Source organism: Acartia tonsa, chromosome 9, assembly GCF_053477335.1.
Source record: "Acartia tonsa isolate MP-2025a chromosome 9, ASM5347733v1, whole genome shotgun sequence".
Classification (NCBI taxonomy): Eukaryota; Metazoa; Arthropoda; class Copepoda; order Calanoida; family Acartiidae; genus Acartia; species Acartia tonsa.
The window spans coordinates 7,738,216-7,764,324 of NC_137268.1; the positions used below are offsets into that span (position 1 = coordinate 7,738,216).

Consider the following 26,109-nt stretch of genomic DNA (forward strand, 5'->3'; position numbering starts at 1 on the left):
TCCAGTATGGCTACCAAACCGATTAATATCCGCAGAATTGAAACCGGTTCTTAGGCATACTAAAATTTTTTGTATAGAATCGTATTTTCATTTCAATATCTGCAGAAAGCTGTCTATAATACGATGCGATAAATAACTATTCCCTTCTATCTAATATACAGGAGGCTGCACCCATAGCATCTAAGGTTTCCTAGGGTGGGATGGGGGTAAATGGTTACGAAATGCTTCATTGTTGCATGTTGCAATAGGAATCAGTATTACAAAAGTCATATATACAGCATTATTATTTCACTTAAAAAATTGTTGTCAAAATGTTAAAAATCAATATATTTAAATGGACGTGCGGACATTCTAGTAATGATTATAGAGTTGCTATGCTTTATAAATCGTAACTCACTGTTATTGGATTCATCTTGTAAAGTTTAAAATCGTAAGGACAATTCTAACATATCCAAATTAACGAAGGAATCGTTTCGGACGGACGGACCAACACATACAATAAAAAAGCTTTGACGTTAAAAATAGCCGTGATTATCTATATGATCCGATTATTTTGTACTAAAATTTTTTTTTCAAGGTTAATCATATTCGAGATGCGTTGCAGCTTTATAATTGTTTGCTAACTATCTTTCTATCAAAAACCTACTTCTTGCAATCTATCTTTATATCCAAATACCTGCTTCTTGCTATCTATCTTTCTATCCAAATACCTACTTCTTGCTATCTATCTTTATATCCAAATACCTGCTTCTTGCTATCTATCTTTCTATCCAAATACCTACTTCTTGCTATCTATCTTTCTATCCAAAAACCTACTTCTTGCTATCTATCTTTCTATCCAAATACCTACTTCTTGCTATCTATCTTTCTATCCAAAAACCTACTTCTTGCAATCTATCTTTCTATCCAAATACCTACTTCTTGCTATCTATCTTTCTATCAAAATACCTACTTCTTGCTATCTATCTTTCTATTCAAATACCTACTTTTTGCTATCTATCTTTCTATCTAAATACCTACTTCTTGCTATCTATCTTTCTATTCAAATACCTACTTCTTGCTATCTATCTTTCTATTCAAATACCTACTTTTTGCTATCTATCTTTCTATCTAAATACCTACTTCTTGCTATCTATCTTTCTATTCAAATACCTACTTCTTGCTATCTATCTTTCTATTCAAATACCTACTACTTGCTATCTATTTTTCTATCAAAATACCTACTTCAATGGATATATAACATACATGGATATTAATTACATGGAAAAATTGTTGTCAATTTAGGTTGTTAACATGGACGGACTTCAATTATTGGTCAGTTTGTTCACCCAGTAAGAGGTGAGGGGGGGGGGGGAGGGTGTATGGTTAAAGAAGATCCAAGTAATAATATTTCTACTTCTACCTCTATTCGAAATTTTTCTATATTGTTTCAATCTGGGGCAAGCAAAAATAATAAACAACTTTGAGTAAGAACTTTTTTATTGGCCATATTTCAACCATTATGTGACTAATAGTAGCAGCAAAGCTACTCTAAAATTCGAAATGTCCATCTGTTTGTCAATTAGGTTACCACTAACCGCACAAACAATTTAATGTCCTATTTTGGGGGAGTTACACTTTGGTCCCGGGATGAGTTTAGGATTTATTTTCAAAATAAATCTTAAGATGGATTTAAGCTATTTTTAGTGAGTATAATAAAGCACTTCTTATTAAAAGCTAAGCTTTTCTATAATTAGGGTCGGTCCGTCTGCCGTCCGTCCGTCCGTACGTCCGTCCGAGATAGATAGCTTTTATTCGTTAATTTAGGCATGTTAGAATTGTCCTATCAATTTCAAACTTTGCATGATGATTCCTGTTGTAGTTAGGTACGATTTAGAAAGCGTAGCAACTCTATAATCATAACCAGAATGTCCGTATGTCCATTTTAAACATGTTGATTTTTCTACTTTTTTAACAACAAATTTTTATGTGATCTAATTATTCGTTTGATCTGATTTTTGGTATATTGATTCCTGGGACAACAAAGATCAATATTATAAGCGAAGCAACTCTATAATCAAGCCCTTAAAACGTAAGTATGTCCATAAACATTATCCTGTATCAAGCAGTTTTTCAACAAATTTACTTACAATTTTGCTTCGACTCTTATACTTTTATATTCTGATGATTCAGTTTAGACACTATACAAGTGTTAATGTCCGTTTGTCCTACCGTTTCAGTGCTTCGCTTTTATGGATGTTGCCATCCTTGTTAGTTTTAAAATTTAAGCAAATCTTCGTTTACAAAGTCTAAGGACACATACTACATATCTTTGTTGTATTTGGATGTTTAAAGTTGCTGCAATTTAAAGCAAAGATACTCTAGAAGTGCTGTTTGTTGGTATGTCTGTCTGTTATGTGAATTTGAATAGTTATCTAATTATGTCACAAACCTTATTTGAAGGCAAATGTTTACCATACACCCTTAAAGATAAAGGCTATACAATCAAAAGGTTAGTTATCTGAAAAAGTTGTGAGGATAATGTAACTATAAGTTCTTTCAACCATTCTTATTAGTTTCCTTATTTGTTTGTATAAAATTCAAAATGGATTTACTTTTTGAAATTACTAATTTTTTAATAATTTATTCCTTTAAGAACAAACTATAATTAAATCACATAGTCTTGAAATATTAATATCTCTTGTTATTAACAATTTATGTGCTATTTTTTAAACGTTGCACCCCTAGCATCTAGGTTATCTTTATTCTAAAGGGCAAAGAGAAAAATAGCTTAATACCATCTTAAGCCTTAAATCTGTAGATAAAACAGTTTTAAACCATCACAAGACCAATTTGAAGCCCACCTGATATTAATGAAACAATCGGTTCAGTATTTAAGGAGATCTTAATCTTCAGACAAAAATATAACAGGATTAACTAATAATGGAAAAAAATTGTTCTTGTTATACACATATGCAATAAAATGATTTTCAAAATAGTTTATTTTCACTAAGTAGCTATTATAAACATTATTAGGTATTCAATTTTTAGAAAATCATTGTTTTAAAGTGACAAGGATTTATTTGTTGTTAACAAAATTTCTTTACAACCCTAACGGAAAATTAATCCTTTATAAAAATGAAACACAAACTACTATTTTTTTATATTTCCAGTATGGCTTTAAAACCAATTGATATCCGTTGGATTAGAACCGGTTCTAACCACTGAAAACTCATAAACATTGTACAGCATCGTATTATAGAAAATTTTCCAGGAATATTAAAATAAAATCATAGAATTTAAACCAGTTTAATATCCGCGGAAAGCTGTTTATAATACGAAGCGATAAATATCTATTAACAAATTTTCAGATTAAATTGTCTTTATGATTAGTTATTTATAGATGCATTTTTTTTCTTTTCAATCTTAATTTTATTATATTTTATCTTAAAGTACTGCCCCATTAAAACCTATGAATTATCTTTACTATTAAACTTAATCGTGAAATTTATGATGTTCGTTTGTTGTAGTAAATTTGATGTTAATAGCAAAATAAGGGAAATCAATATATCTATAATACAAAGTAGCTTGATGTCTGTCCGTCCGTCCGTCCGTCTGTCGGTAACCACTGAACCGATTGGATTCTACTCTTCAGGGTATATACCCCCCAAAAAATGAAAATTCCCCCCCCCCCCCAAAAAAAAAAAAATATTTTCATATTTTTTTCTGTTGTAATTTTTTTTTATGTTTTTATATATTTTTATTAATTTTTGTATTTTTTTATTCTTTTTTATATTTTCAATTATTTTTCTTCTTTTTAAATTTCTTTTCTTCTTTTAAACTTTTTTTTATCAAATTCAAAAAGATTGTTAAAACTTTCTTCTCCTGTGGGGGCGAAGCCCCAAAAAGACTAATGGCAAAGAAATTTTAAAAAACAATAAAAAAAAAGAAAAATTTCAAAGGTTCTAAATAATATAAATTAATATAAAAAGTTATAAAATGTTATAAAAAGTTATAAAATGATATAAAGAGTAATAAAATGTTATAAAATACAAAAAATATCTAAAAATATGTAAACAAAATTTTTAAAATTCTCCCCTGAACCTTCAGAAATAAAGCCCCTAGAGGCTAGGGGCGAAGCCGCTAGTTATCTATAATACAAAGTAGAACGATGTCTGTCTGTCTGTCTGTTTGTAGCAAAGGATCTCGCTAACCGCTGAACCGATTGGGTTCTCCTTTACAGGGTAGCTTCTCATAGGTCCCGGGAAGGTTTAAAACTATTTTCTTGGGGGGTGGAACACCCCTAACCCCCCCAAAAAATGAAAAATACCCCCCCCCCAAAAAAAAAATTTAAAAAAAAATTTTCTTTATAAAACTAAAATTAAAAAAGTGGGGTTGATTACACCCCCCCCCAAAAAAAATCCCCCCCCCAATTTTTTTTAAATTTTCTTTTAAATCTAGAATACGAAAAATTAGTTTGATTAAACCTCTTGGGGCAAAGCCCCTAGAGGCTAGGGGTGAAGCCGCTAGTTACTTAGAAAAAAGCACCAAATTTTCATGAACTCTAATAAAGGAATACTCGCAGCTGGCTAAAAAATGCAACTCTCTATTCACCCCCTTTACCCTACCCCCTTCCCTCATTCTAGATAGACGAACTGACCATATTAGCAACCTAACTTGACGACAAATTTCCCTTGTCGATATATCCACGTATTCTTTATCTTTTATAATTTCTCAATCCTATGGCATATTACTGAACATTAGTAATTGGTTCGAATTTCGTTTTTAGATTTACAAAATCTATTTTACATAGAAATTTTGGCTGTTTAAAAAATTTGTTGCTTTGAAAGAACAGTGTGCATTTGCCTACCAAACTACGCAAAAACTATGCACACAAATTACGCAAGACTTGACGCACAAACTACGCAAGAGATGCAATGCAACAATGAAAGTATGCTTTGATAAATTGGGACAGTTAATCAAAGATATTTTTCGTTTTTAATCTTGTTTTAGAGACCGTTAGGCTGTAAGTTAGTCAGTAACATCCTAGAGGAAAAATTATTTTCTTGGCTGCTTTTAAAGATAGACAGCTGATTTTTTTTATATTATAAAGGATACTTTCAATTAACCCTTACAGATCGGGCCCCTATTCCCACCTTAATAGATTGGGGGGGGGGGGGGGGGGTCATATTGACCCCCCCCTCTATCTCGGCTTCTGTTACAGATAAAGACGTAAAAATTTTTTCTGGTGGTTCATGTGTATTTTTAGAGAAAATTACTTTTTCTAGTCATAGCGGCCAGGCCGCTCCTTGGCCGCTTTTTAGCGGCCAGCCGCTAAATTTTAAAACAGCTGTAGAGCGGCCAATTTTGCAGCTAGGATGACCAAATTTTAGGACGAACTTTTATTTTTCATAACAAAAAAATTACTTTTTCTGATCATCGCCGAAAAACCGCAAATAACGGAAACCGCCATTTTCGGCGGTTACGGCGGTAAAACGGCGGTTGGCGGCGCCAATTAATATTTTTATCTGTTTATTGTTGCTCAAGAATTTACCAAAAAAATTATAGGTCTCTAGCTGTAATAGAAGCCACGATATACATGATATATGTCTGTAGTAAAAGCCGGACAAAAATCGGTCATAAAGTCGGTCAGGGTGCGGCCAAACGGGCATAGCACCACTTTTCTCAAAAGGTCATTGATATCTCAGTATTCACCAAAAATTTTTTAGGTTTCTACCTTATACACAAAAGTCATAATGTAGAAATTAAGATTTATTTAGATTTTTTTTTAAATTTTGGTGCTACCCAACCGACTTTGACCGGACACCACGACCGACACAGACCAGATATCCTAATAAAATCAACTCTTGCCGACGCATAATTACTAAACTTAAAAAGTCATAAAGTCACAGCTCTCCATCTTACCTACAAAAAAAATGACATTGAAAAAACTAGAGGGGGGGGGGGGTCAATATGACCCCCCCCCCCGATCTGTAAGGGTTAACCCAAAGATATGAAGCAGAGGTTTTGAAACTCTTTCTTCCCCAAGGTACCAATCTATTATAACCAAGTTAACTTTTTCGTTGGCATGAAATTTTGGGTACATGAAACATACTGGTGGTTTATTTATGTTTGTCATCATTGGGGATTTAAATCGGATTATCGCCCATTGTCTAATCAAATAGAACATTATTAAAATTGTTGAATAAATGTCCATTTTCTTTTCTGTTACTTTGTTACATAACATTAAACAAGCTTTCAATGCTTTTTATGATAAGGAATAAGGGAAAATTAAAAGCTACAAAAAATAAACTTTATTGTTTATTGGTAATTTTCCTCAAACTGCCTTTAAAAGCACTGAACCCCCTTAATTTTTTCAATTTCTTTCAGAATTTTTTTAGAATTTTAGATATGTGCTTTTGATTTTTGGTTTATTATAGCTTTTAGTAGGTTTAAGCCTCTTTTTTTTTAAAAAGCAAAAAATAGAATGTTTATTTTTTTACATAAATATTTAGATACGTGGTTGATAAAAACTTATTAGTTTGAAGAAAAAAAAAATAATCTCACCTATATTTCTGAAACCCAACTCGTAGTAAAATTGACCCTTTTTTGCTTTGCACTCAAACAGTAAAAGGACTGTATTTTTCATTTTTTTCCATACTTTTTACTAACTCTAAGAAAAAAGGTAAAAAAGGAAGGTTTATGGGGGTTTAAATGATTCAATAAAACAGTGCATAAATAAGAAACGAGATTTATAAGTTAGATTTCGTAATCTATATCCTGAAGTAAAAGTCCTTGGAAGGTTTATAACTATTTTGGGAAGAAGGTACTGCAATCCTCCCAAGAGAAATAACCCCTAAAAATGACCCTCCCTTTTATTTCTTTAGCTTTTCTTTTTAAAACTCAAATTTAGACTTCCCATCCCCTTTCCTCATGTACAAACAGAAACTCTAACATATCAAATTTTTAAATTCATAAAATTATTTAAAAATGTGCAGTCTTTTTATAGTGCTAAAGCAACGCGCTGCTTAAAAGTACACCGTAATTATCTTAGAACAAAGAATACTGTTCCTATATCAGGCATTAATGGATAGGTCATTATAAGATATATAATAGTTATTTATCGCATCGTATTATTAACAGCTTTTCGTTTATATCCAAATGAAAACTATAATAATCTTAATTTTCAGATTTTCATTTTATTATTTGTGGAAAATTGTCTGTAATACGACGCTATACATGATTTTTCTGCATGGCTGAGAACCGGTTCTAATCGAATGGATATTAATACTCGAAAGATCTTCATAATTTATAAATTGGAAAGGCGAGGGGTCTTTTGTGGAATTAAAAAATATCCTTAATTCCTTATCCCTTTTCCTTGCAATATTATACTTTTAGTTTACCCATTGCTTATTTTTTGCGTTAAACTTTTACAATTGGAGCACAGGCTCTTTATATTTTATCTTCTTTCAAAATTAGTTAGATTTTCATTATGGCTTCCAAACCGATTTATATCCGCTGAATTAAAACCGGTTCTCAGCTATACTCAAAATTCATGTAACGCATCGTAGTACAGAAATTTGAAATAAAATAAAAATCATAAAATCAACACCAGTTTTGTTAAACCGGGGCCTTTACGATGGATCTACGCAACCACTATTTAAAAATTTTATGTGAAAGGCATCTTTTTCATAACCCAACCTAATAATAAAGACCACACGTATAAAATTTACACCCCGACCATTTAACTTTTTAATTATGATGAAAGTTGAAAAAATAAAGTAATTAACAAAAATAAACATCAGGTTTTACAAAGCAGACATGAGTAAAAGCCAAGGCTTTGTTTCTTAAAGGTTGGTAATCCCCAACTCTGGTACCCAAAGTTTTATAATTTTATTCGTTGACTCGAAAACTTTGGTAACTTTTAATGAAGTTTGATTGGTTGCTTTAAATCTAATAATTTCCAAAGTTTTCAACTAATCTGCAGAAAAGTTGATTTTGTTCTTTATCATTGGGAATAAACATTACATTATCGCCCATTATCGCAAGACATTTAATTGTATGATAAAATGCATAATGTTGGGCATTTAACAATGTAAATGTCTGGTAAATTAACTTTTAAATCAACCTGTCGATAATAATTCATGAAAGACCACTTACTTTATATATATTCATTTTTCCAGTATGGCTTCAATACCGATTAATATCCGCTGGATTAGAACCGAATCCAAGCAATATTGAAAAATAATGTATAGCAACGTATTACAGACATTTTTCCATGAATACTAAATTAAAAAAAATAATAAAATTAACATTAGTATTGTTAGCACGTGCATTCGGAACAACGGGGTTAACAAAACTGGCTTTATTTTTCATTTTATTTTCCGCGATAAGCTGCCTATAATACGATGCGATAAATATCTATTATATTTTTAACTTTTAATAGAAGAACTTTGATCTTATTAGGTTCGGACATGAAGCAGTTGAATTTTTTTGCAATTAAGCTATTAAAAAGCATAAGTACTTTTTGATATCAAATAGTCTCTTGTCATTACATTTAAAAAGAGAGGCTTTTCTATAATTATGGTCTGAACGTTCGTGTGTCATTTCATTTATCTTTTAGGCATGTTAGAATTGTCCTATCCTTTGAGGATGATTCCTGTAACAATTAGGTACGATTAGGTACGTAGCAACTTTAAAACCAGAAAGTCCATTTAAACTATTTTTAACCTTTTCATCTGATTTTGGGAACAATGCAGATAGTTGCGACACAGGGATAGTGCATTAGCAGATAAGTTTATCTTTCCCCCATTAAAAAATATCTTGAGTTAGGTATACCTATCTTTTAATAACTTTAAATATGCAATAACAGCTCTAAAGATTAACATTGCATCTACTTTACCTATAATTGAACAGGGAGGGAGGGGACATTCGCTGTTTATTACACTAGTCCCCAAAGTTTTATAATAACGTTTCCTTATTCAGTTGCTTAACAAATTTGGGGACTTTTATTGAATTTGATTTGTTGGTTCATAAAGTTGAGTGTCCAAACGTTTCAAACATTTCCTATCCCTTTAGATGCCTGCCTCTACCTATAATTAATTATTGAATATTCCCTTTAATTAATGAATTGTCAGAATGACACCTGATTTTACACATAAGTTTATAATCATGTCAAAATTCTTCCAAAATAAGTATCATAACATCCATGAAAGTGAAGAACAAAAACTAAAAAATAAATGATAGTCAATTTAGGATGCTGACAGAAGCTCGACAAAAAGTCTGAAGAAATTAGCCGTGTGACGTCACAAAAGGGAGAGATTAGAAGAGAAGTGGGAAAGGAAATCTCCTAAAAAGAGATGGTTCTATTGACGTCACACGGCTCACTTTTTTCGACCCACATGCTAACATGGACCTCATTAATTAGTCAGTTGGTTCATCCTGTAGCATGTGAGGGGGTGAATGGGGGTATTGTTATTTTAGCCAGCTGCGAGCATCACTTTATTAGAGTACAAGAAAATATAGTGCAATATCCAAATAACAATACATCGATTATGAAATAGAATTACATACAGACACAAATCATAGAAAAGCTGTGCTTTAAAAAATCATTAATTAAACCCTAAGTTTATATTTAGATATTATATTTATTAGTTGACAATTTACAGATTTTAAGATAAACAGATAAGTGTCAATGTTTAGCTAAAAAATTACTTTCCAGTATGACTTTGAAACCGATGAATATCCGCAGGATGAGAACGGGTTCTCGGCAAAGCTAAAAATTCAGGTATAGCGCCGTATTATAATCAATTTTCCACAAATATTAGGATATTAAAAGTCATAATAATAAAAACTAACAAGTGGTTGAAATGAAACATGTATTAAAAAAGTACTGAACCCCCCTCCACCAATCTTGGACGTCCTTGCTTTGAATAGATATAGAATATGCGTGGATATTATGACAGGGGAAAATTATCATCAATTTTAGTTTCTAACATGAACATCATTTATGGGTCAGTTTGTTCATCCAGTAGGAGGGGATGTGATGTGGGTAGATCGTTATTTTAGTTTCTCTTTATTAGAGTACATAATAATTTTGTGTAAGATCCAAGTAATAATAAATCCATTTTTGTTTATTAAAAGTATTTAAGTAATGAGGTTAAACTAGCTATATAGGGTCAAACTAGGGGCGCCCTAAACTCCCCCTCATTATATTATATTATTATTATTTATTATTCTTATTTTTAAGTAATATCATATGAAATTTCAAATTGAGATTTATACAGGCAGAAGGGATTAGTAAAAATGACATATTTTGAAATACAAAATGTTTAGATCTGTTAATCAATTAAGTTTTAGAAACATTTATTAAAGGGGTAGTTAAAGCGTATGTGCGTTGCCTAATATCTCTTAAACGACAAAAAAAGGGAGAAAATGGAGTTAAAGCCCAGCAAACCCCTTCTTTCCAACAATAGATCTTAAAATATAAAGTATTTATGTATTTTTGTCTGAGGCTTAAGATCTCGATAATCGCTTGGCTCTTCTCTTCAGGAAAGCCTTATAAAAATCTTGTTGTGGTTTTAAGCTATTTTTCTAACCTCCCAAGCCCTTCCCTATAAGCAATTAGTTTCATTTGTCGTAAGAAGTTAAATCTAACATCTCTATCCAAGACATAAACTACACAATTATTTGAGCAGAGCCCCTCTTAAAAAACTTATTGCTGACCCCTTTCTTGCTGAAAGTAAGGGGCAGACTCTGCTGGGGCACGTGTGAATTGTATTAACTTACATTTCTATCTCATATTACTCCCTCATTCTCCATCTCCTTCTCTCTCTCTCTCTTTCTCTCTCTCTCTAATGCACCCTCTTATTTTTTTCACGGATAGGAACAATTTTTGCATTATTGATACGAAATCGATTAATATCTGCTGGATTAAAACAGGATCATGTATAAAGATCATGTGTAACTGTACAGTGTAGTAACGTATTACAGACAATTTTCCACAAATAATGAAATAAAAATCATAAAATTAGTACCCGAATTGTTAGCCTAGCCTTCGACTTTTCGTGTCTAACAAAACTGGTTTTAATCACATAATTTTTCATTTTAATATCCCCAGTAAGCTGTCCGTAATACAATGCAATAAATAGCTACTCTCGTGATATTTCATGTCTGTCCTGTTTATCGATATATTATTACTTGGATGTTGCACCAGATTTCATGTACTCTAATATAGTGATACTCGTAGCTGGCTAAAGTAACAATATCCCCCATCCACCCCATTTACCCAAACCCCCTGGCCTCATACTGGATGAACGAACTGATCAACAAATAAGGTCCATGATAAATTGACGACAAATTGTCAATATATTAACGTATTCTATATCCATTGACTTTCCTGGTTTTTTTTAATGTATATTGTATATCCATGTTCATGTATGTATGTGTATATGAGGTGAATAATTTTGGCATGCACTTACATGTAAACAAAGTTTCTTTAAATCACAGTGGCTTAAAAAGTACATAATAATTTTACAGCACTAGTTCATAGATAAAGGGCCTACTTTTTTTTTGCTGTATCATCATGTTATAAATATTCTAATATATATTTCTTTCCCCTAAAGACCTCTAGTGATGGGGGGGTCCAATTTTAGTTTTAATAAGAAAAATATCTAGAAACTAGTCAAAAACCTTCCTAGAACCTGTAAGAAGCTATCCTGTAAAGGAGATTTACATCAGATCTTTGTTTAGTGAGATCCTTTAGTTCGCGCAGACAGACAGATAGATTTATAAAATGATCTTTATGTTTTAGTTAGTTATTTTGAAATAAACAATAACTTAAATCCCATTTTAGTTTCTTAGAAATATAAATATTCAACTATGAATTGGCAAATGACATTAAAAGTAAATGCATGGGAAATGCCATGGCCTATAAACAAATCACTATTATAGAAATAGCTAAATAGTTCAAGTTTCTATTCAGTATGCTAAATTAACTGTGTTAGGTGTGAGATACTAACGGTAAGTAAAAGAGGATTGCTTTGGCCTATAAACAGCACAACAATTTAAATTTAAAACACACTTGCAAACATCCAACTACTTTATATCTAAAACTGGGACACTGTGTCAGTGCATAAGTTTTAAATTCCCCGTGAACACTTCATCAATTATAATCACAGTCAAATCTGAATCAAGGATCTAAGGGGATAAGACATATAGCCGATAAATTGATGTACATCCCCAATGATGATACACAATTACCTCTTATGTAAATTACAAATAGCGGTTGAAACATTTAGATATTTAAACATTGTTTGTAGCAACCAATTAAAATTCATTAAAAGTCCCCAAATTTGATGAACAAACGAATAAAATACCATTGTTGTAAAACTTGAGGGACTAGTATAATAAACAGCCTAATGTCTCCCCCCTCCATGATTCATAATATACACACGATCACTTTACTAGAATGTAAAGACATTGATGCGCACCTAACCCAAGTGTTTTGGACTCTTTCCGTGTGCTAGCAAACTGATTTCTGTTCTTTTGTAGGGACTCGGCTGTGTTTATATTTCAACGCTATAAGCAGATTTCCGATTAGACCCAATACATATAGCCGATTTATTATTTAATTCAATGAGTACACATTTAGTAAATTTAACATATTAGTAAAGTAAAATTGTTATTTAAAAGTAAAATAGTACTTAAGACTTATAAATATACATGCATCTAGTTTTGACAGGTATAGTTCAACAAGGAACATTTCATCCAATAAAATAATATTATTTATCGCATCGTATTATAAACAGATTTTCGCGGTATTAAAATGAAAAATATAAATATTATAAGCAGTTTTGTTAGAACGGGTCCAAGTCCTAGGCTAACATAGCTATAAATAATTTTAGGTATTTATAATATTTTTCTAACATTCTTGGAAAATTCTCTATAAAACGACAAGATACATGAGTTTTCAGTATGGCTAGATAATTTAGTTTTTATATTATATTATCTATAAAATATCATTATAAAATTGTAAGTTGTAATTAGACCTAAGAATTTATGTTAAATATTTAAATTGTGATATTTTCAACGCAATCTGAATAATTAGAATACAACTTAGAATCTGAAAATTTATGGATAAAGAAATAGTTAACATTCAGAGAATAATTAACTGCCTTATAAATAAGAAGAAAGGATAAATCATAATGAATGAACTGAATAATAGAGATATTTTTCATAAAAGTTTTGTCATCGGATAGCCTTTAAAAGGGGATACATCTCGAGATCTTATTTGTGTGTATCTCTGAGCAAACCTTAGTTAATTCTGTGCATGGTCAAGTCTTATGGTCATACTTCCTTCAGACAACCCAGCCTTTGATTGTACGACTTTTGTCCGAGAAGTCCTAACTGTACGTGGTAATGGGTTGCGCCTGTTAGGGCCAAGGCATTCCCCCATACTCTAACTATTTATGTTGCGCACCTGAGATAGAAGCTTTATGAAACATTTTTTACGCTTTAGTTATGACGCGGCGTCGGGCCAAGAATCAAACCTATCACCATCTCGACAACAAGTGGATTCGCATGTGTTAAGCCACACTCGCTGGTCTAATAAAAATGTTACAAATTGAGTTATGTAAATTATATTGCTTTCTAACAAAAAGAATGATCTTTTAGAACATTACCGACAGACCGACGGACCCAAAAAATGTTCATTTGCATAGAAATAATAAATACGCCACTGCTAAAGAATCAAAGACAATCAGTGGGCATGAATACAATGCTCTCATTTTATCTTTCGTTTACCTTTCCTTATACCCAATTACAGTACTTAGATGTCCCATTAAAATTATCATAAACTAAGAATAATAAATATATCTCATATTTCATAATGGATATAGAATACATGGATATTGCAAGAAATTCTGGCATTTTCAGTTAAAATGTTTCTCCGAGCTGTCTAATATCCCTTTTGATTTTGCCCCATTCCCTTCCCCGACTATGAAGGAGCTTATTGACAAATATAAGAGGTCATAATTAGCAACCTAAATTTGCTACAAAATTTTTTTGTCGCGATATCCACTTATTCCATTTACAGGGGCGTCCAAGCTTTTTTTTTTGGGGGGGGGGGAATTTTTTTAAGGGGGGGGTAATTCGTTTTTTGGGGGGGGGGTAAAATGGCGTAAAAATTTTTGGGGGGGGTAATTCAAAATTTATTAAATATATAGGTTAAATTCATCAAAAATAGTTTCATGATTAAGTATTTTGCAGTAAATCTAAAAATTCTTAGATTGTGAGTAAAGTGCTAAATAACTAATAAAAAGAAACAAAAAACAAAACAATGTTGTTAGTATGATTCCTAGAACAACAAGGCACAATATACGTGAGGTATTTCTGTAATCAAATCCTAAATATAAAAATATGTCATTTTATTGTATCCTGTATCTAAACATTTTGCAACAAATTTATGTATAATTTTGTTTGTACTTACAAATTAATGTTCTGCTTCGTCTGACACTCTAAAAGAGTTATTGTTAGTTTGTCCCTCTAAAACTTTTATGGGTGTTGTCATCCTTGTTTAATCAAATTAAAGAGCTTTTTATTGTAGGCCTGGTAATTGACATGGTTGTCCTTGTCATTTGTTTAATTAAAACAAAACCAAACTAGTGACGACCCCATAACCTTTCCAAACTTCTTTTATTCGATGTATCACTACTTGGATGTTGCTACAGATTTTCATGTACTCTAATAAATTAATACCCACAGCAAGCTAAAATAATCATAAGCCCATCCAACCCCTTTACCCAATCACCTCACCTCTAACTGGATGAAAGAACTGACTATTAAAAGGCACATTTCAGCAACCTAAATTGACAACAAATTTTCCCCTGTCAGTATATCCATGTATTGTAAATCCATTCTTGTTTTAGAGCGTTTTTTATATTAATTTTTTGCACTTTGTAATTTTGAAAAGCTTTATTTCACACTTAGATAGGTCAATAATAATACAATAGTATACATAAGGATAGGTCAGAATGGAACACCAATTCCTAACCTACTTTGTATGTTTTAGCTACGCCCTTAGATTAGTCTAAATGCACTACTATTTTACCTTCTAGTGTTAAGCTATATACCCACCTCCCTCCTATTGAAATGAATAACCTTCCTGAAAGGGAGAAAAATTCTTAAACGTAAAAGAATAAATGTCCCAGTTTTACTATCCTAATTTGAGACACACTTTTATTACGGTTCTATCTATTTGCTTTTTCTTCTTATGTACTAAGGCAAAAAATTATGTTCTTTTAGATTCTAGAGTAAGAAAGCAATGGATTTGGATGTACGTAGATAATATATTGACAGGGAAAATTTTTCACCAATTTAGCTTGCTTATATGGATCTCATTTATTAGTCAGTTTGTTGATACAGTAGGAGGGAAGTGGATGAAATGAAGAGTTTGGATGGGGGTATTGTTATTTTAGCCAGATGCGAGCAGCACTTTATCAGAGTACATAAAAATCTGGTGCAACATCTAAGTAATAATATATCGATTAAGAAAAGACAATGGTTTTTGTGTGTTGCTTCTTGTATTATGTAATTATTTCAAGCTATAATATTACATGTTAAAGCCTGATCTTAAATGGCAAATCTTATCTTAATCTCAGTCGGGCCCCTTGCCGCACCTTAATCAGTCGGGGGGGGGGGGGCGTTCAACGCCCCCCCTCATTATCTCAGTTCCTATTAGAGCTAGAGGGCTAAAAAAATTTGTGCAAGTCCCCTGTGTTATGGTGAATTTCCGACCTTAAGTAAGTCAAGGTCAATTTCCGCTTCCTTCACCCTTTTATTTAACAACCTTTGTTTTTAGGTCCTTTTTTACTTAAAAATGTCAAACGGCTGTAATTTTTTTTATTTTTAAAGCTAGACGAAATTTTTTTTGCAGAAAATGTTTATTTTTATTTAAATTTTATAATTGAAATATCAAAACATAAGTTTCAGCGGCCGCAGCTGTACTTGGCAGCTGCCAGCCGCCGCAGTCGGATCTTTATGAAATTTTAATACATTATGTAGACATGTAAGAAAAGCTTAAGTTTAAATTTGAAGTCTCTCAGTTAAAATTTGCGGCCACAGGAGCATTTTAAAGATTTCTGGAGACCTGGAGGATCAGGACCTGCAGGATCATACCTGGAACCTGAAATTGACTTGAACACCTGTATTTAATATGAGGATGTACTACTAGTGGATATTTTAGTATTTTGGTAAGATAAAATGCTTTGTTTAAGTCAAAAACAAATTTTTGTTCTTTACCTGGATGACCCTGCCAGGTTTGCTGGCATCCTGTGCCCGCCAGGATGGAGATATTCAAAAAATTCCAACTCTCAGTTATGTGTCATACCCATACTTAAAAAGTCAAGCAGTTTGGGCTCTTTATCTTTCACACACAGAAAATGAGATAGAAAAAACCGGATGGGGGGGGGGGGGCGTTCAACGCCCCCCCCCCCCCGACCGTTAAGGGTTAATTTACTTCAAATGTTGATGAAAAATTGGTTAAAAGCCTGATCTGGACTAAGATAAAGCTACTTAGTATATTTAATCAGCCATTAAAAAAAATCGTTTTAATATTAAATCAAATAATTTTTAATGGACCTTGCTTGGTCAAAACACCACCTTTTATTATTGAAATAAAGGGGTTGGGTTTTTTTTATTGATGACTCGACCTGTGGGGACTATTCTTTCGGTGCCCTAAACCTTGTGGGTTACCTTAACCCATCATAACCTAACCTAACCTAAAATAAAAACAAATGCACGAAAAATTCTTTTCAAAGTAAGGGGGTTTCTATACTTGACTTTAATGAAACTGCCAAATGTACAGCTCTGTGCGTAGATTTAGTAGTTCCTGCGCTACATAAGGATATTATTGTTCTTGAAAAACTACATAGCAAGCACCAAACAAATAACTGTTCATTATTTTTGTATGTATCTCAAATAGATTGATATTACCATGAACTTTTTCTTAATACTTAATCTATCTTATTAAAAATTTAGATTTTTTTGTAAAAGTAAAATCTAAAATAGTCTAAACCTGGCATAGAACCTATTTGAACCTACCCTGAAGTGGAATACCCAATTGGTTTAGTAGTTATCAATACAAAAAGACAGACAGACAGCCAACCATCTACTTATTATAATCAGATTTGAGGTACTCTAGATATTGGATATTTTATTTTTTGAATAATCTAATGAGGTAAATTATACTCTAACTTATAAATGTAATATTCTAAAATTGATGAGTTAAGATATAGGACAAATAGGTTATAGAGTAGCTGTTAGCTCAGGAAAATAAAAACTAAAAAAAATGTAAAGAGTAATATATATCAACAATTATAATTAAAATATCTTACATGCAAAACATAAATTGGTATATATCAAAATCAACATTAACATACAAAAATAGCCATCACCTTCTACATAGCTAAATTCTCAGGACACCATATTTAATGGTAGATTACTTTTAAAATAAAAAGAATTAAAGAAGTTAATGTAAAGGTTACAAAAATGAATTTAAAGTTCAACACTTATCCATAATTAAACAAATCTTAATCACAAAGATAAATATTTTACAGGAATGGAGACAATCAAACTAAAAACTTAAACTACAAATATCATTATGTTTAGTGTTTCTTCACTTTCTACTTCTTCAAATATGCTTCTTTCTTCTGAAAGTATTCCATTAATCCCTCTAGTTCTAAACTTTCAGCACTTTTTCTACGTTTGTACTTTTGTCTTGCATCCCAGGCCTTCCTAATGTTCTTAGTAGTCATGAAGTAGGTACTATTGAAATTTAACCAGTCTGAAAGTGTGGAGCAATTTATAACTGATTTTGAAACACTTGCAAAACTCTTATGAACTCTTCCAAAGCAATTGGGACAGATTTTGATTCTTTTAAAGCGTAAAACAACCTTGATCTGAGATACAACTCTCTCAACCTCAGCATCAGCTTGGACCTTAGAAATATTGTTAACCGCTATACCAATCAGCATATTCATCAGAACTATTGTCATTATACCTATCAGTGCTAAAAAGGTGACAATAGTAGTTGTGTGAAACTTTACTTTTGCTTCTTCATTTCTAAAGATCTCATCATATGTAAACTCTCCCAAGGACATAGAAACAGTTTTCAGGTAACCCCAACCAAATCCTTTAAAAGGTCTCTGATCCATCAGTGTTATGTGTAAGCTGAATGAGAAGGCCAGGATAAATATTCCAAGCATTAGACCAAGTTTGACAACTGTCTTTAGTGTTCTCACAAACATCAGTAGAAAAATTCCAAAGAAGGAGAAAAATTTGAGGTATCTCAGGAAGTTCAACCAAGCACAAAGTAGCAGTATAGCAGAAACAGGCAGTTTCCAGCATTCATATGAATAGCAGTATTTCATCGGAACAGGGATGTCTCCAATCCAAATCATAACAAAGGTTGTGATATAGAGAATCATGTCAAATAAGTTACTCCACTGCCGAATGTACAACCAGCGCATGTGAAAACATTGAAAGACTTCATAAAAGACACACAATGTTGTACAGATTGTCACAAAATATGTGTAAGTGTATGAGTTTAGGTTTTCTTGATCTATGATGGCTGTCTTCTCTTCTTTAGTATAATTATTCCATTCAGTGTCATTCATAGCCCGTACAAAGGAATGTTTGTCTTGAACTTTTAAAGCATAAAGTGATAATGAAATAATGTAGAGTATGTAGGGAATGAACTCAATCAAGAACATAAGCCTTCCATAAGTTTTCCATTCATTTTTGATCCAGAGCAATGTAACAGGATGCTTAAGAAGGTTTTCATGTCTCTCTGAAGCCATTATCATACAAGGATGGTTATCTACAGAATTATATGATAAGCTTTTTGTTGAAACATCATCAGTGATATCAATATATTTAAAATCAGGTTTGATCTTATCTTTTTGTTTTTTGACACATCTATCTAATACTGTTTCAGCTATGTCAGGGAAGCTCTTGATCAGCCTTACCATTGCTGCCTCAGTCATGTCTTTCTCATCTTCATCTTTTTCTAAGGTTTGAAGCCCAAATTTACTATCAAGAAGAGTTTCAATTACTGCTCCATGGTTATTGTCAAATGCTTTTCTGAATGCCTTTTTAACATCTTCAACATCATATTTGTGGTTTTCAAGAAGATGTTTAACCAACTTGTGGTGCCCATTTTCAGAAGCAATGCAAAGAATTTTCTGATTGATATTTTTATCATCTCCAGAAAATTTACAGTTCAAAAGTAAATCAACACATTTCAGTTTTCCATATTCTGCAGCAACTTGAAGGGGAGTATGGCCCTGGTTGTTTTGAATGTTTAAAGTGAATGGGAACAGTTGACTGATTGATTTTATAAAAGTCAATCTCTGTCTCTTAGCAGCAATGTGACAAGGTGTATCACCTTTGAAGTTCTTGATGGCAATAACATTTGGTTGCAAATGATGTCCTGTTACATGCTCTAAAAGTTCTGGCTTACCTTCTCTGACTACTATGTGAAGAGGGGTTTCACCTTTCTTACCTTCTTTGATATACAGTAACTTACAGCCTGACTTGTTCCCCAATATCTCTCTGAACATGGTGTCTGTGTCATTTCTAGCAACAATATGAAGCACATTTTGAAAGTTATTGTTTACAATAGTAAGGTTAGCCCCCTTATCTATTAATTTTTTGACTATTTCAAAACTATTGTTCTTAGCTGCAACCATAAGAGGAGTAAGGCCAATTTCATTTTGTATGTCAAGGCCAATGTCTTGAATGTCAATCAACTGATTAAAAATTTTCATGTAGTTATTCTTACACGCAATAAAAAGAGTTGTTTCACCTTTACCATTCTTCTTATTGACATTTTGTGCATTAGAAAACTTATCTAATATTACATTTAATATTTCAGAAAGATTAAACCTTGCAGCTAAATGGATTGGATAATCCCCATTGTTATTTCCTGTGAAACTTTTTCCATTCTCAAGTTTCAAAACCCAGTTTACTGTGTCAATAGAACCAGAATATACTGCTAGGTGCAGTAATGTATTCTTGGTCTTATCATCATCTTGGATTGAAATGTCCATGGGGAATTTGTTGTTTGTATACCAATCAAGAAGGTGTGAATTACCATATTCTACTGCTCTTTGTACAAATTTACCAAGGTCCTCTTCTTCCAAATTTTGTCCATCTTTGTTGTTTTTGTCTATTATTAGATCAACTATTTCCTGGTTGCCACATTGACCAGCTGAACACAAGTACTTGACAACATAATCTTTTGAAAATGGTGGATCAAACTCTTTTAGGAGGATGTTCATAACCTGAATATTGCCATGACGTGAGGCAATCTCCACTCCAGTACATCCATTCACATCTTTTCTAGTCATAAACTGTCTATCCTTGATACTGATTTCATCCAATAGCTGGTAAACTTTATCTTCCTTCTTCTCTGTAGTATATGAGCTTTGACTGAATTCACAAATGAAGTGGAAGGGAGTCTTATCATGTTTTCCTACTATGTTTACATCCTTCATTGATTTAACAAGTCTCAATGCCAAGTCATGATGTTGAAACCTTATTGCATAATGAAGTAAAGACAACTGGTTTTCATTGTCTTGTGTTTTAAGATCAAAGGATTCATCAAGTAATTTTGTTACTTCATCAATTTCTCCATCTCTAACTTGACTAAATGGTTTTTCTAAACATTTAAAATTCCATTTTGGGTTGATAAGTTTTTTTTGTTCATTATCTGAACAAGTCATGTTAATGTTTGTAGACTTACAACACGTCATTGTGATAATTGTTCATTACTATCACAGTCAGTTCATTCTTTTCCAAGTTCACTGTAAAACTGATCATTTATATGTTTGTTCAATATAAGTATTTTTAAAGATAAGTTTTATTTTACTGTACAAAATGTTAAAACAAACAAATTGAAATTTCTGACAAATTACCACACTGTAAAAAAAGTTTAATTTTTAACATCCAACTAAACTCAAGACTGAAGAGGGTGCAATGTCCACCGAAATATATTTCAATAAATAGCTGGGAAGTATCAAAGACTTTTTTCACTCAGTGAATTTACCATTTAATAATTTAGTCTGTAATGTAAAGCAGTAAGGTTTTTTTTAAGTGGCTTAAGAAATGATAATTACCAAACTGAAAAAATTCTCCATTTCAGGGAGGCTTCACATAGGTCTTGGGATGTTATTAGACTATTTCAATTTAGTCTTTGGATAGTTTTAGTCTATTTTCTGCAATTCTCTACCCATGAATGCATACTACAAAAAACTTGCAAAACTATAAAAAGAAATTGTAAGCAAAATATGATAAAAAAAAATATTGAATTATCATACTTTATACCTTATTAGAATTGTTATCTCTACAATAAAGTTATATATTTTTCACATGAACAAAAATGAGACCTTACATAAACTTTTATATTACATTTTTAAGTTTGTTTATGACAAATTACAAAATAAAGTAATTTAATAAGGCTCATCAGCTGCAGAATAATCTGCATTTAATTGTGCGGATTACCAGGGACGTCCAGGGGGGGCTGGGATAAAGGGGAAATCACCCCTCAATTGATTTTTTTCTTTTAAATTTTTATCCCCCCCCCAAAAAAAAAATAAACCTGTGGTTGTCTATGGCACCCACAAATTATCAATGTTTATTTTTTTATTTTTTACCCCCACCCCTCAAAATCAAAAAGCTTGGATTTCCTTGCTGATTACAGATGTTTTACTGTCAGCAGGATGACTAATATAAGCCACCCAAAAAGCTGTATTTTGACACTCTCAGCTATAATTAAACCACTCTGTGACTTAAACTCACCCTAAACTTTTCCTACCTTTAGTCAAAGAGAGCCATAGGTACTCTCAGCCTAAGCCATGCACCCTAATCAATTATGATTTCAGCAAGTTAACTTTAAGCCTCATCAAATCTCCATATGCATAACAATAACTTAGCAAAGCCCTAAGCCTCACTCCTCTTAGCAAATAGCCTGCCCTAATCATTTAATACTTCCCTCATCCACCTTGGAAAATTATTTTAAATGTTCAGTATCATGCATTTTTATATATTTATTATTTTATTTACACATTAATATTCGTACCTTTAACTTTGATACAAATACAAGGATAAAAACATCTCTAAGTAACGAAGTTCTAAAATAAAAACAAACAATAAAAACAGACGAAAAAAAATTTTGAATTTTAGAAGTCCTCAATAGTATAAGAGAATGGTTTCAAGAATCTTCAAAACTCAAAAATAATCCTTATATATTGAATAGGGGTAGAGAAAATCGATTATCTTTCTTACTGATGAACGGACATTTAGAAAATACAGTTGCGTTGCTAAAAAAGTTTTTATCTCTCATAAAACAAATAAAAGGTGGATTACAAGGTCTTTTAATAAATATAAATATAAATAATAAAATTTTTAAAATAAATAAGTAGAAGGTTGATTTATTAAAATTGAAGCTTTTCTACAATAAGGGTCGGTCTGTATGTCCGTAACGGATAGATCTAATATCTTATTTAGGCATGTTAGATTTAACCTATCGATTTTAAACTTGAAATTTCTGTTAGGTACGATTTAGAAAGGGTATCAACTCTATAATCATTAACAATAAGTCCGTATCTCAATTAAAAGCAAGTTTATTTTTAACCTTTGACATTAAATTTTAAATGAAACAAAGATTCTATCAACCTGATTTATTTTCTGGTACAATAAGATATAATGATATAAGAAAACCATCTCCTGTATTAAATTTACATACAATTTTGTTTAGACTTATAAATCTATATTATACTTTTTAAGTTCTGACACTCTACAATTGATGCTTGTTTGTCCTACCATCTGATTTCAAATCCTCGCTTTTATGAATGTTGTCATCCTTGTATTTAATTTTGATTTTTTAACTAATATAAAGAACAAATAAAAGTTGAATGGCCTTCAACATTTTCTTATCACACATAAAACTTTATCTTTCATAAAATAACACAATCATAAAATTAAAGTTTTTAAATTTTTTATTTAAATCAAGTGAATTTTATTTTCTTTGGGTTTGATTCTATTTCAATATTTAGGATCAGCATCCGTGTACAACCTATAGATATAAACCAAAAAGCATGCATAAGGGGTGGTATATCCAACACTTCTGGCAAAGTTTAGTTCAGAGAGTCGGGCTGAGAACACGCATTTAGCAAGCTCTCCCCCGCCCTACCCCATGTGTTAAGCTCAGTTCTACCTTCCCCCTCTCTCTCAACTAGTTCCCCTCTCCCCACTGCCCGTGGTCACTCCGCAGTTGGAGGAAAGGGAAGACACTGTAGCCAGAGGGCACCTCGTATTTAGGCCTGGCAATGTGTATGTGTTAACGTATCGGTCAATTGTTAACACAAAAAAAGTGAAAATAAAACATTAATGAATAAAAAGTTTTTTTTTAACTTATGTGTAACCTAATCGCTTTAACTTAATGAACAATTTTTGGTGAAAACACTCTCAAATTTTTTTTGATAATTTTATGATAATTTATCGGTCTGGCAACATTTTACCGGCGCAAAGTACTCCCGACAAATAAGCTCTCCCATTGGCTAACATTTTTTCGCGTCCCACCATTGGTCAGCTGACCCACACTCACTCAGCACCCTCGGTTCCGCCATCTTCACTTCATCATGGCCTGTAGTACGTGTGACAACCCAGAATATTGGTCAAAGTTTAAAACAAATTTGGACGCTGCTTTGGATGTTAAGTTTAAAGAATACGATGCGAATATAGCTAAGGTAAGGGATGAGCTTATTCATAGTACTTTTGCCAGTCATAAAACCGAAATAAACGATATTAAATTGAGAGTCTCAGATTTAAATGTTAAAATTCAATCTATCGAAGGTATAGAAAATTTCGTAGATGCTAAATCTGTTGCAAGTGAACAAAAAGCAATTAGGACCACGATTACACAACAAAAAGACTATCTAAACTCTGTCGAATCGTCGAGAGAAAATTTCGTCAAATTTCAACTTCTACAAAACTCGATAAGAGAGCAAAGGTGCCGCGATTGGAGTTGTAGAATAGTGAATTTTCAGCAGCCGTGGAGCCGTGAAAATATTACAGAGTTTATCATATTTAGAAACATTATAAGGCCCACCCTTGAAGCCGCTCTTAAACGTGGGGAATTAGAATATATTCCCCCACATTTTTGTGATATCGTCGAGCGTGCCCATATGCTCCCATATACAAAGGGCCAGATCCCCGTTTTTATTTTTCGTTTTATGTCTAGATCCTACCTCGACGCGTGGATGAACAATAAGAAGGCTGTGCTTGACCGTTACAACGCCGAGATCAAGAGGTTCAATCCCAGGAACAACGCGTCACCGGTCCCGTTCTTCCCCAATAGGTTAGTCCAGGCGAAGCAAGATATGTCCGACCTCAACAGGAAGACCATGACCTTTGTATATGCCACAAACCAGATTTCGAGGGCCAAAGTCGCTGGCCAACATGTCCAATTTCAGCTCAAGAACGGCAGCCGCTGGATACGCTGCCTTAACCCGTTTGGCAAAGACCTGAAGGAAATGGCCCAACCCATACCTGGAAGCGAGGATTTTTTTCTGTCAGAGGCACCGCCTATCCTTTGTTTCAACAAGCTAGCGCCTGAGGAAAGGAAAACATTCTTCTCTAATCAGGCTGACTTAACAGAGGATGACTTCCCAAGACAGTTTAGTACGATCACAGCCCACCCTTCCAGCACGATTCAACATAATTTAACGTCTGCCCCTGCCCCAGCTCTTGGGGACCTAGCTGTGTTTCCTCCCATAGACTCTGCCGCAACCGCCGCACATACAGCCGTTGCACCAGCCGCACAGCCCACACAGTCAGTACCTGCCGCCGCCGCATCCGCAGCCGCCGCTACCGCTGATTTCACTGCCGCACCTGCCGCCGCGCTCACCGCCGCACCTGCCGCCGTGACCGCCGCCGCATCTGCCGCCGCGTCTGCCGCACTTGCCGCCGTGTCTGTCGCCGTACCTGCGGCATCTATTGCCGTACCTACCGCCACACACACCGCCGCACTTGCCGCCACGTCTGCCGCATCTGCCGCATCTACACCTGTCGTTGACTCAGCACCTTCTGATCCTGTTGCCCCTGTCGTTGACTCAGCACCTTCTGATCCTGTGGCCACGAGGGCCAAAGCTAGAGACACCGCCAACAAAGCTAAGCAAAGCAAAGCTACAAAGGCGGTAATCACATCATGAGGTTAAGTATCTTATACGACGGAAAAAAAGGTACCTAACAAAAAATTATTATCATCATTTTTAAATTCATTTCCAAAATGATTTATTTCGAAAAACTGAATGTTTTATATCCACGTAAACTCTATATTATTATAATATTATTATTATATATTACCTAACTTGTTAGAACGCCCATATTATAGCATATTAATTTCAATCTATTTTTCTTATTTTTCTTTTCTGCTGATTAGCATATAAAATACTTGGAACTTGTATGAAAATGAGTGGGGGGAACTAAACTAGCTTGAAATGTGTTGCCACCCCCAACACACACATAAACTAAACGCTATCGGAATAACCATAGTAAATATGGTAATTTTTTTCGCTTTAACGATAATATATTGTATATTACCTATTTTTATTTGTCCACTAATATCTACTGTGTTTCAGATGTCCATACTTGATGTTAAGACGATTCCTCCTGCGGTGCTCCTGGACCAGCTCTGCTATGACAAACCTCCCTAATGATCAGATTAACCAGGATTACGGTAACTTAAACGATAACATTGGTCTAAATCTTATGAATCCGATTTACGGCGACTACTTTAACGATTTTGAGAATGAATTCGGAATAAATTGCGTTTTTTCAAGTGAACAAGGTATCGTACAGAAACTGAAAACATTCAATGAAAACCTTCTCAATATTTTTAGTATTAATTGTCAGTCATTACATTCTAAATACAATGATATTGTCTCCACTGTAGACTTCTTTAGGCAACATGATATCCACTTAAATGTTCTGTGTTTTCAAGAATTATGGCTAAATAAGGATGTAAATATGGATTGCTATGGAATTAATAATTACGATTGGCATGTTAAA

The 26,109-nt window shown here is 33.0% G+C and overlaps 2 protein-coding genes across 2 annotated transcripts; one reads left to right on the forward strand and one right to left on the reverse strand.

The window, feature by feature from the left end:
* Positions 1-17,247: 17,247 nt before the first annotated feature.
* Positions 17,248-20,861, reverse strand: LOC145328122 (transient receptor potential cation channel subfamily A member 1-like). The gene has a single exon (XM_080171698.1). The coding sequence runs from the start codon at positions 20,790-20,792 to the stop codon at positions 17,661-17,663; it is 3,132 nt and encodes a 1,043-aa protein (XP_080027824.1). The 5' UTR covers positions 20,793-20,861; the 3' UTR covers positions 17,248-17,660.
* A 2,319-nt stretch (positions 20,862-23,180) lies between these two features.
* LOC145328123 (uncharacterized) lies at positions 23,181-25,308 on the forward strand. The gene is made up of 2 exons (XM_080171699.1): positions 23,181-23,786; positions 24,281-25,308. Exon 2 carries the CDS (start codon positions 24,300-24,302, stop codon positions 25,248-25,250), a length of 951 nt encoding a protein of 316 aa, XP_080027825.1. The 5' UTR covers positions 23,181-23,786; positions 24,281-24,299; the 3' UTR covers positions 25,251-25,308.
* The last annotated feature ends 801 nt before the right edge of the window (positions 25,309-26,109 follow it).

What these genes read in the sequence shown, in the direction of transcription:
- LOC145328122 (XM_080171698.1), bottom strand. Translation starts at nt 20,792, where the DNA reads ATGACGTGTTGTAAGTCTACAAACATTAACATGACTTGTTCAGATAAT.
- LOC145328123 (XM_080171699.1), top strand. Translation starts at nt 24,300, where the DNA reads ATGAACAATAAGAAGGCTGTGCTTGACCGTTACAACGCCGAGATCAAG.